Source organism: Argiope bruennichi, chromosome 9, assembly GCF_947563725.1.
Source record: "Argiope bruennichi chromosome 9, qqArgBrue1.1, whole genome shotgun sequence".
Taxonomy (NCBI): Eukaryota; Metazoa; Arthropoda; class Arachnida; order Araneae; family Araneidae; genus Argiope; species Argiope bruennichi.
Window position 1 is genome coordinate 124,700,093 of NC_079159.1, and position 12,802 is coordinate 124,712,894.

At 27.8% G+C, this 12,802-nt stretch overlaps 1 protein-coding gene across 1 annotated transcript in view; it reads right to left on the reverse strand.

The window, feature by feature from the left end:
- Positions 1-11,011, reverse strand: part of LOC129984439 (vacuolar protein sorting-associated protein 52 homolog) — a 39,378-nt gene extending 28,367 nt beyond the window's left edge. Inside the window, exons 1-2 of the mRNA XM_056094321.1 lie at positions 10,776-11,011; positions 5,429-5,499 (exon numbers count right to left, since the gene is read on the reverse strand). Of these exons, the coding sequence (XP_055950296.1) occupies positions 5,429-5,473 (45 nt within the window). The 5' untranslated portion in view covers positions 5,474-5,499; positions 10,776-11,011. The remainder of the gene's footprint in view (positions 1-5,428; positions 5,500-10,775) is intronic.
- Between the last annotated feature and the right edge of the window lie 1,791 nt (positions 11,012-12,802).

A 12,802-nucleotide genomic window follows, 5' to 3' on the forward strand; every position in this document is an offset into this window, starting at 1 on the left:
ACTTAGATGACAACTTATTTTCAGATACTGTAGGTCAACTTATACTCTTCCTTTTGAAAATATAATAGCTACTTTCAAATTGAAGATACCATTCTCTAAATGTTATCAACAGCAAGTGATCATAGCAGAACCTAATACAGAATGCATGTTAAATTTTAATTAATGATTCATGCATAGCAAATAGCAAAGCAAAAGGTTAGTCAGTAAAAAAAAAAAAAAACCCAAGTAGTGTGGATGCTAAACTTTAGATTTTTTTTTGGGGGGGGGGCTAGAAAATATGATAGTTGTCTAACAATTTATATGGTTGATTTATATCTAAAATATTTTAAAAAGAGATAAATTTAAGACAAAAGGATTAAATGTACTGCAGCCTACATGCTTTTTATAATAACAAATGTAATTTTCTTATTTTACTATTAACTACTCACCTTTAGCAATCAGTCCATTCACCAGGAATATTAGTTATAATTAATTTTATTTAAATCATTCAGACATAACTTCATGCTCATCCTTCTACAAAATTATCAGACTTTAAAAGCCATGTCAACTTTTTGCATCCACTTTGTTTATTGTGTACTTGAACCCTCTAATTCCAATCAATACCATGACATCATAGCACTGTTAAAAACAGAAATTTCCAGCTCATCTCTCTTCTAAATTTCATGATATTGTATATTTACTTTTCTTTTTTTATCTTGCTTATAAACTACACAAATATTAAACAAAATTCTTCTTATTTTAGCTTTCAACAATAGAAGAAAATCACATGAGCAGATAGTTAATAAATTTGTTGGAAATTAAACAATCCATTGTTGGATAGTTGATCTATGTTAGAAATTAAACAAACTATTGCTGTATAGTTGATCTGTGTGGGAAATTAAACAATCTATTGTTGGATAGTTGATCTATGTTGGAAATCAAGCAAAAAAATATTTTTTAAAAATTGCCAAAATTCAGGAAAAATTCAAGTGATATTAAATTTGTGTCAATAGGAGAAAATTTTTTTAATTTTTAAATTGTGTACTTTTATTTTTTTCACTACAATATTTTTAGATGCTGGAAAAGTTTTACTTCAAATTTTTTTTTTTTTTTAAAGTGCTCCAAGGTGCACATTTTAACCCTCCAAGGTATACATGCACTAAATTTGGTAGGTATAAGCCAGAAGGTCTGATTTGTACAGTACCAATACACATATGCATATTCATTTTTATTATCAAGGATGTGATTGAACAAAAGGCAAAAGAGAGTAAATTCAAAAAGGCAACATGAAACAGCATGCAAAGGGAAAAAACATGCAAAAAGTAAATTAAATAATCAATGTATAGTAAAAAAAAATCATTAAAAACTATAGCCCGATATATTCACTTTTATATTCATTTGAAAATACTTATAAAAAGTAATAAATCAACAGTATACAATTCACTTTTCTTAAAGATACTTTAAGGGAAGTATGATGTCTCAAACAAATTTAAATGCATACTGGCTGTTTTACTGGTCTTTCAACCTCATCATTCAATTGGTGCTTTATAGTTTTCTTTTGAGCATTGGTCACATTGGTAGAACAAGCATCTTCATTTTATGTACAAGATTTAAATGTGGAAAAAATTTCTGAGACTTAGGACCTTATTTTTTCAGATACAGTGTTTCTCCACAGTTTGGTAGTTTTTATAGATATTTTTTTTGCAACTTCCTTTTATACTAGTTTTTTTTTTTACTTGATTATTTGTCACATACATTTTTCCTAAAAACTTCTGTTCTGTTTGCTTTCAGGTTATGGAGAAAAGAAATTGGGTCCTCGCCCCCCTCCCCTTCTGGGAGAAGTACAGATGTAAGGGGGGAATCGCAGAGTCTGCCGGATTCATGTTTTTGCAGAAGTTTTTGTCTATTTCATCTTTGTATAGTTTTTCTTTTTATACAATTGAACAGCAGGCTTCTTTTGAAACATATGCTTATATTTTGCAGTCTGAATGAAAAATAATTCAGCATTTAGTCTTTGTTTCAGAAGTAACAACCGGATTTATGATAAGAAAACTCAACTCAATTTTAGGCCCATGAAAACAGCTATGACACATGCTCTTTTTAACATTAGGGTAAACTGTCTGAAATTTTCAATTTCTATCCACTAGCTCCTTCTGTGTGGTTGCTGTAAACAGGCAGCAGGATATTTATGTAATTCCAAGTCATAAGCACCACTTTCTCCAAAATCAACGACATTCATCACCAGATCTATATTCTTTATTCCTTTTCATTAATGTCAGAGAAAGAGAATGTTTCTCACAAATATGATCAATTCCCTATGCAGATCACAACAATATAATATCCAAGGGCACCTTCTGCTGCAAGTGGAAAGCTTTTAACACTTGCCCTTGTTATAAAAAAAATTGTTGGAAAGTAATTTCTTTTGCAATAACTTACAGATTTTTTTAAAGCAGGGAAAGCCAAGAAATTAAAAAAAAAAAAAAAAAAAAAAAGCTGAAAACTGAGAATTTATGGAAGAATTACATCCCTACACTATTAGCAGGTATTGACTTCAATGATCAGCTAACTTGCTGGGATTATTGGCTGTGCTTAATATCAATTAAATCTATTACACATAGCTTAATGTTCATGATTCCCTGAATAAAGTATTTTTAAGCATTAAATGTAAAACATTAAGGTTATATTACAATTGTTCTATTTACTGTGTACATACATACACCTTCCTAATGGAATCAATCATGATACTATCAAAAATGTAACTATAACTTTTGAGTACATATTATATTTCAGGCTACCAGATCACATTCTGTTTTAAACTGAACAAAAAGTAAACATAATCTTTTTCCTTTAGCTTCCAAAATTGGGGGGAAAAAATCAGGTGATTAAATATAAGGCGAGACAGTGAAAATAATTTTTTCATGTGAACCACAAAAAAAATCATTGAAAATTATTCAAAAAATATTTTAAAATATTTTCCAAATTCAGGGGGGGGGGGTTAAAAAAACTCATATGGTATAAAATAGGCATTTTTTTTTTTAATTCTAAAAAAGTGCACAAATTATTTTTGTACAATATGTTCAGGAAAAAAAAAAAAAAAAATTGCTTAGTTTTTTTTATTCAAATTTTAGAAAATCATTCTGAGGTTCACATCTTCTAAAGTATGTTTGAGTCAAATTTAGTAGTTCTAGGTTAAACAGTATAGCCAATATAATAATTTCTCTTTTATTATTAGTAGAGACTAGCTGCTGTATCTGTGGCTCTGCCAGTGTTTATTTTAGTAATTACTCCCTAATTTAAATACCATCCTTGCACAAAATTTTTGAAAAATTAGAGAATTAGTAGTACAAAAATGAAATTTACGTCACTGGAAAGCTAATATTTTATATTTTAATAGTTTGCAAAAATAAATTTTGCATAATGATATGTTACAAAGTTATACAGAAAAGTGCCCAATTGTTTTACTTCCATTTTATTCCCTTTAGAAACTTTTTAATAGCTTAGTAAATCATTCTAAATGCCTAGGAACATGTGCACCAAATTTAATTTAATTCTCTCAAGTGGATGAAGTTGCATACAGTTTAAACAAACAAATGGATATTCAATTATCCATTTGTTATACCCCAAGCAATATCTCAGATATGATTATCAAAAATAAATTAATTACAGATGTAGTAGAATTATTTCTAGGACACTTTAAATGTCAATATAGTATAATTTTAAAAAGTTTTTTTTTCTTGCAAAGGAATCATTTCTGTTTATAATGCACAATAACAATAAAATCAAAACTAATCTTTAAAACTGAGTTGAAACTGACAGCAATCTACAAACAGGGTGGGGGGGGGGAGGATGCAATGACAAAATGCAAATAAAAAAGTCTCCACCCCCCCCCCTCCCCCTCCAAAAAAATAGAAATAACCTTCAATAAATTAGTATAAGTATAAAATTATAGACTTCAACTCATTGAACCTTTACTACAGTCCATCATAAAAAAATTGTAAAGCTTTAAGATCACATAACCCATTTTTATTCATGCTTAGGTTTATACTGATTTAATCAAAATGTTAAGAACAAAACTGTCCATATGATGCCAAAACAAAAATTAGGATTTGCACATCCAATAAGATGTAGTCCAAATGATATATTTTTAACACCAACCAGGTATACAGATATTAAAAGATATGAAATCTAAATAGTGTCTCAATCCAAAATGCAAACTATAACTTAAAAACTTTCAGAAATAAATGAATATTCTGGAATTGAAAAAATAGAGATAGTTTCAATATCAAAGACTAGAATAGACACATAAATTCGTGAAATGTATCTCGAATTCATTTCTTCTTATTATTATTATTATTATTTATATTAATAATAAAGAATGTTTATATGCGTGCATGCATATGTGTTGGTGATGTACAGACCAGACCGTTTGATCAACAATTAATAATTTTGGCGCATAGATGACTTGAATGGTGGGAGTGTGCACCTTGGTGCAATTTTTTGAAATTTTAATTAGAATTAAGTTAGTTAAAAATTAAATCAAATTTTGGCATTTTTCTTGACCTGAAACTCAAACCTCTTTCATTGTTTCCTTAAATAATTAATCCTAATTAAATAATAATTTCCTACCTTAACATTATTGAATGTTAAGGTAGAAGGAGACGAATAAAGTTACAATTTCACAAAATTTAGAAGATAGATAAAATGGATATTTAAGTTTTTAATAGCCCTATAATGGGACTTTCTTCATTTGAAAGGTTGATGTACAAAATAAACAGAAATATAATAAGCCAATTAATATAAAATAACTTTAATGTCAAACATTTTGGTGGAATTTACATCAAGTAATATGTAAAAGATTTATCTGAAATCAAATATAACCCCTATCCCTGATGAACTAGCTAGTGGGGAATAAAAAAAACTGAAATTAACCACCAGGAAAATTAGATAATTCTGAAAATTGCATTTTAAATATTATTATGATGGGATGGTATTTGATATTATTAGGATACACAATGAACAGAACAGATATATAACAGGCTATTAAAATTATACAGGTTTCAAGTCTGTTAGATGCTTAAAGATATTTCTTGAGAGGAATCATGAACATTAAGTTATATATAAAAGATGCAACTGAAAATAAAAATTACGCATTTTCCTGATGTATCAGTTATTCGCAAAAGAAGCATGTTATTATAATCTATGTAAACTATTATTAAATTAAATATAAACACTAAGAAATAATCATTCTTTTAATAACTTAATATAGCTTTTATAATGATAATCATAATAATTAGTGGCGTCTCAGTCCTTCCCAAAGTTAAATGCTAGCTAGATCATCATTCAGACGTGGCAAGTTATCATTCAAATTTCACAAGATTTTATTTGGACCCGTACTAAAAGAAATGCATAAAAAAAAAGTATTAAATAGCTTAGAAATAAAAATACTAACTTTATTTTTAACATCAAGTGAAAAGTCTGCAGTTTCTTTTTCCATTTTTCACTTGTTGCTGATCAAACTATCTATAAAAAATGGTGTAATTTAAATAATCATTTTAATGAGAACATTTGCCCTATGATAATAAAATAATATTCTAATAAGATATGTTTATAAAAAAAGCTGCTTAAAAATAAGTGGAGGATATATTCATAGTAGAATCGAAGAGTCACCATTACTAGAAATATATGTATAAAAGGCACATAATTATTAATCATAATGAAAATAATAGCAAAATAGCATGCTAAATACTCATCAAGAAATCCATAAATGTGTCACACAACTTATAAAACAAAAGGAAAAATTTATATAAATAAAAGAAATAATGCAAAGATTGCACTTTTCTTGTATGGTTATTAATAAATTATTGCTTACAAATATTATCTTTCTTTAAATAATATCAATAAAGAATATATTTTTGCCATAAATATTATAATCAGACATATATTTCCAATTTTAATGTTTTATTAGATAAGGTTGACAACTGTATGAAAATACTTAACTTCTAAGAAAATAATAAAAGTTTAAAACAAAAAAAATTTATATGGCCCTTTGCATAGTACAAAGAGGCCAATTAGAACACTGTTTCATTCATAAATCTAAAAAATTAGCAGGGATATGCCTATTTTTAAATTTAGAGGGACTAATCATAAATTTAGATGGAAACATTTATTTCAGAAATACGCATTTATTCAATAGATATAGAAAATTTATTGAATAGTTATCTGTATATATAATTTACTAAATAATAAGAAAATTACTATGTAATAGTAAATTGTTCAATTATCATAATTTTAAAGAAATGTTCTAGTTATGCATAATGTTTTTCATTTTGATAAGTTGATAGTTGTAATATTTATGTTATTGAGAAAAGAATCAATATTTAAGAAGTGGATATGTGTATGATATTAAACACTAAAAAAGAATGCATTTTAGTGACAAGAAACATTAAAATTCTGATGCATTAGAGTGCTCAGAATCATGATGCTAGTCTAGATGCAAACACAAAAATAATTTTTTCTGTAATCCTTACATCCTTTTAGAAAGTGGATTAACATCATAGTTTAGCAATTGTAAACTAACATGATCCTTATTATTCTGAAAAGGAATGAAGAAGTTGAATCATTATACCAGTTATAAAAAAATTAACACTTTGACTTATTTTTCAATTTACCCTAATACTAGAAGAAACTCTCAATTCAGAAGTCGACATTCTGAGTACAGTAGTGCAGAGAGTATATCAACGAAATAACTGCCATTTATGAATTCCATGGATAGCCACAATCAGATCATCATCAATGTCTGAAATTTAACAATCCAATCTTTCAAGTAGAATCAAATTCTTCTTTCCTTAGAAAAGTAGTTTTAGCAGACAAATGTTGCAATAATTTAGGGTAAGACATAAATCATCAAAACAATAATTTTGCAAATGATAAAATTTTATTTTTACTTTCTCATATACGTAGTACAGAGAAAGTACAGAAATCATCAAAAAATTTGAATTTGAGATTTTGATAAATCTACATATTTTAGACCTCACTGAGTTCCAAAAATGCATTTTTTGGAAAATGTCAATCTGTCTGTCTGTGACAAAGATAACGCAAAAATGCTTAGAGCTAGATGACTGAAATTTGGTACATGATCTGCACACACAATTTGCAGATTACTATAAAATTTTGAGTAAAATCTGTTCAGAGTAAGTCCATCTGTGTGAATACAATTTAAAATAATTAAAAACGAAACGATGATTTTAAACGAAAAAAAGAGAGTTAGATATATATAATTCGTCACACATATTTAACACTGTAATGATCAAATCCAAAAGGAGTTCAATGCCTGTTGGTCCTCTGTATTTTCTGAAGCATGTGAAGCTGTATTTTCAGAAGCACACCAGGAATTAATCGCTTAAGATGACAGGCTCAGTAAAAAAGCTAAATTAAAGCCAAATGTTAACATTTAATAACAATTACATACCATTGATATGTAAGGCGTGCTCTGGCATGACAAATTTATTAGAGACCATACGAGAAAGTTTTGGGGGGGACTACTCCCGATGGTTTATACAAAATTATTTGTCAGAGATTATTTATATTTATAAAACTGAATATCCTTTTACTTGTTTGAACTCAATACAATTCCATATCCTTTAACACAAATGACTGAAATGTTCCTTAGCATTTAGACTGATTAACTACTAAAAAACTGTTTTTGGTGGCAATATAGGGTAGATTTGCATTCTTCAGTCATAACTTTGGAACATCTATTGCACAAAAATTATTTTTACATCATCTTAAAATTTAAAAAATTAGCTTTGGAATGACATAAATTTCATTAAGGTAAAGCTATTTTTCTCATTTTAATTGATTTTTTAAAATTGATTTAAACTCATTTTATAACAATTCCTTTTTTCTGCTGTAACATTTACATATATGTATCAATTGTGTTGTCTGAAATCTTTAACATAATTAATTACTAATTTATTAGGATTGGAAGTTTTGAAACATTTCAAGAGGTTCGACATAAGTCTTTGAAAAGTGTATGATATAAAATTATATGTATTTTTTTTTTTTTCTGCTTACATCCCTTTACTTGAAAATTAATATCTCTTTACTAGCAAATTAATAATTAATTATATTATCTATTTTTATATAAATGTGAGGTGCTGCATTTTTAAAAACACATTGTTTGGTACATTTTGTGAAGAAGTATAAATGACAGTATTCAGTTTTGTATAGAATTATGATTGAACCAATGCATGAAATGTATGGTCAAAATTAGATGGAATTCTTCTTCACCTCATGTCAACTACACAATGACGACAATACAGAATTCCATGACAAGTGGATTAGCTTAAAAAAAGTTATGGAATTTCCTACTAAACCATTCATGAGGCCGCTAACATTCATCAATATACATAATATGTCTACTACAGACATGTTTAAGAAACTTGCCTTTATGTTACAAATGATGAAAAGAATAGCATTGTAAGAACAATTCAACTCTGTATAAATGACAAGGGTACAAAAACAACTTTTGAACAAATTTCAATTAAATTTTCATTATAACCATTTTTTAAATTTTAATAAGATTTAATAAATTTGCAAATCTCTGCAAATTTTATAAACAGAAGCATAGAATTGTGTCTGAGCATAGATGAATGTAAAAGAAATGTTTTAATAACTGTCAGTTTTAAATTATGGGGACTGTATAAAAAAATTAATATTAACTTTTTATTACCAATTTCCAAAAAATTCAAAGTACATTCATATAATTTCCAACCTTATTTAAAGAAACTTTATAATTGAAAGTATATGTGTACAAAGGAAATAAATACTTCTTCCTCTGTTTGGGAACATCCTATATATAAATATAAAGGAGAAAGCATATTAATATTCTTCAAAAATTGTGATTTCCTTGATTATGATATTGAAATGAATGTATTATGTAATAAATAAAGTTGGACATTCTATATGAACAATCCCTTATTTCTAACTCGTATACAATGAGCAAAAAAAGTACTTGCATACCAGTTAAATGTGTTGTATCATACATATAAATACAATAGCACCTAAATTAAAAATACAAAAACTTTTAAATATATTTAATATACGATTTAATAATTATATTTCAAATATTAATGTATAAAAAAGTAGCATTTGTACAGCCAAAAAAAGATTTGCACATTAGCAATAAGAATTGAAATATAGGAATTATTTATCAGTTAGAAATGATGAATGCCATTTGCTTCAATTACAGTTTGTAATCCTCTGAGCATTGATTCCATTAATTTGCGAGAGGTTTAGCAGCTGATTTGTAGCCATTTTTCCCTAAGTGTTTGCTTTAGCTTTGATTTGGTAGAAATTTTCTTTTTTCTTATTTTCATATCCAAATTATGCCATAAATTTTCAACTGGATTGAGGTCTGGTGATTGTGGTAGCGTTTGAAATTTATTTTTTACATGATATAGCAACTCTAACCTCATAATGTATGCAGTGGATTTTAGAATATTATCCTCTTGGAAATAACATGAATTCCTAACTTCAGAGCACTATTACATAAATTATCTCGCAATATAACAATATATTGCTTGGCATTCATATTACCTTCAATAAAGGACATTTCACCAACTCCATTAAAAGGCATATATCCCCAAATCATTGGAATAAATATGACCATTATAATGCTTTACAGTTGGTTTCAAGTTTTTAATTTGAAGAGAAGTATTTGGCTTTTATCACACAGTTTTCCTTCATTTGAGCCAAAAATATTGAAACCGCTTTCATCAGAAAAAATAACATTTTTCCAAAACTCCAATAATTAACCAACATAAACTTTTATAAATTCTAGTCTTTTCATCTTAATTGTTTCACTAATAAATGTTTTTTTTTTTTTTTCCTTGGAAGGCTCTTCCTTGAATATTTGCATCCTGAAGAATATTTCTAATTATTTGTGGTGTAACTATTGTCCCCAATGTTGAACCAACATCAGCAGCCAATTCTCAAGCACTTTTTTGAAGATTCTTTTAAGAATGCTCTCATTTGTCTGCCATCTAATCTTCTTGGACACCCAGTTCATGGCTTATTTATTGTCAAATTAGTTTCTTTTTTTCTTCTTAAATTACATAACAAATACTAGAAAAATTTAATTTTTTACCTATATCTCAGTAATTTAATCATGAATTGTGAAGAAGTATAATCTTCTCAGGGGTAGCTGCAGAGTGTTCACATATTTTCAGTACCATAAGAAAACTCAGAATCCCAGTCTCACCTTATATATTATATAGTTTTAAAGTGTGAGGCTAATGTACTGTGGGACTGATGCACTAAATATTTCCATAATGTTCATGTTTAATGCTTTTTTTTAACAGTCAATGTTTAATGTGCACATACTTTACTGGCATGAAAAAATGTTTTATTTTTTAAAACATGATATATTAATGTTTAAGGAAAAAGAGTGTTTTTATTTGCTTATTTAAATAAATTAATAGTCAAAACAATAGCATCAAATTTTCTTTCTATTGTTACTAATGTAAAAAATTGTGTGTGTGCAAATACTTTTTTTTTTTTTTTTTGCTCACTGTATCTGACATTGTTTGAGTTGGAAATACTGTCATGTGTTTTATTGAAAAAAAAATTATCCTATAATTCAAAAAGCCTTCCCAGTGCTTTAAGATTTGTGTGAAAAATTTGAAGTACTTATATCATAATAAATATTTCTGAGCAAGGCTACAGTTATCACATATAATATTAGACATTGATGGTTACACAGTGCAAATATCAAATAAAATATTTAATATCAATACCTGGTGAATGTCTGTAATCAACAAAATAAAAAATTATAAAAACTCCTATAATATTTTTAATTTAAAAAATACTTCTGTATTGAAAAATTACAGACTACCACATTTTAAAAAGCTAATTACCTCTATAAGATATTCATATTAAATAATAAAAAATCTGAATAAACATAGTGAGAGCAATACTTCTACTACCGTCAACATTCGCCAATTAGTAAACAAAGCAATCGCACACTGCTCCTTGACGTCGTTTTGATTGACTGATTGAAATGTGATGAGAATTGGATTTTTGGCAACAAAGGCCGTTATCCCCTAATATCGAAAGAGTGCGTTCAATAGATATTAAAAAAACTTCAGAGATTTGAAAATAATCCATAGATACGGATTATTAGAAACAGCTTTTTGAATAAGCACTTTGAATGAAGTCCTAGAATGAAGTTCGATTTTAACTGTAACCTTTTCGCATTCAGGTGATAACAGCATTTGTCTAAGAATAGGGATGACGAATATTATCAGAGCGGTTATTACGTAACCAATATCCAAAAGTCACAAATACAAATGATCAATACTTTTCAAAGAGGGGTGTGATTCAAATCCTTCATACGATCTTACTGATGATATTTCGATTACAGGTTTTGGATCACGATAGAAACTAACAATCGATACGATAGCACTGAAATTTGCTGGAGCGGTGACAATACGATCTGTACAATGGAAGCTCTCGAAAGAAATCTGTGATTGGATTGAAAAGTGAACGGACCGGTTATTGGAATTATCGTATCATATCATTGAATTGCATATCACTGAAATTTATCGGAGCGGTGATTTCACCGGAAAGTGCGAGGCTTCACTGAAAAGTGCGAAGTCACCGCTCCACTTTACGGGAGTGACCGATATTCGTATTTGATGATGCACTATTCCATACAGATCATTTTTAATTGCTCGTGACATGATTGACTTTGATTACATTTACTCTGTTTACTTCTGGCACCATCTATTGGTAGAATATAGGACTAAAGTAAACATTTTAAAGAAATGACATATATTTTTAACTCATCTTTTTCAGAAAATGGTTCATTCTAATAAATAAATAGTTTGAGAAAAAAAATTAAGAAGTAAGCTGAAACAGATAAATTAATTCAATCACACGTTAATTAAATTAGTAAATTAAGTATTAATTGCAATTAATAAAATTTATATTTAATATTAAGTAATAATTTTTAATTAATAATATGATTGAAATAACAGATATTTGGAACGCATATTTAAAAATAACAATAGCAATATTATTTGTTATTCAAAAAATCGTGGATTATGCATCTCTATCTAAGAAGCGTCTAGGGGCTGCTCCAAAAATTCTGCTCCGAGGGAAAAAGAAGGGGAAAATTTGCGCGGGGAAAATTTTCAGACTATTAGCTTATTATGCCTATCTTCAATGGTCGATATGGTTGTGTCCGTTATTTATCGGCCGTTGAAAGATTGTTTTGAACGTATTTAAAATACTTTTATTTATTAATAAATGAAATTATAGTGTGCATATGAAAAAGTATTATCTTTCAATCATTTACGAATGTAATTATTTTGTGGGAAAATTTGCGCGGGGAAAATCTTAAGAATATTTGCTATGCCTATGGTTGATATGGTTGTGTCCATGACAAGCTGTACACGATACAAATATTTTGAATCATTAAATGCAATTATAGTGTGCATATGAAAAAGTATTATCTTTCAGTTATTTACGAATGTAATTATTTTGTGAAATGTTTAATATGGATGTAAGAATTGCAAGCTGTACACGATACAAATATTTTGAATCATGTACAACTCATCACACATTTCTGTTTCTGTACCTGTTCATGTCAATTAAGAAGTTATAGCATTAGATGTTAGTTCTAGATATTTATCTTTGTTAAGAAAATAACTTTTTATGAAATCCTCTAAGTCATTTTTTTTTCAGATTATTAAGCATGTAAATTACATTTAGAAAGTCATACTTTATTTACCTGAAACATTTTATCCATATATTTTTACAA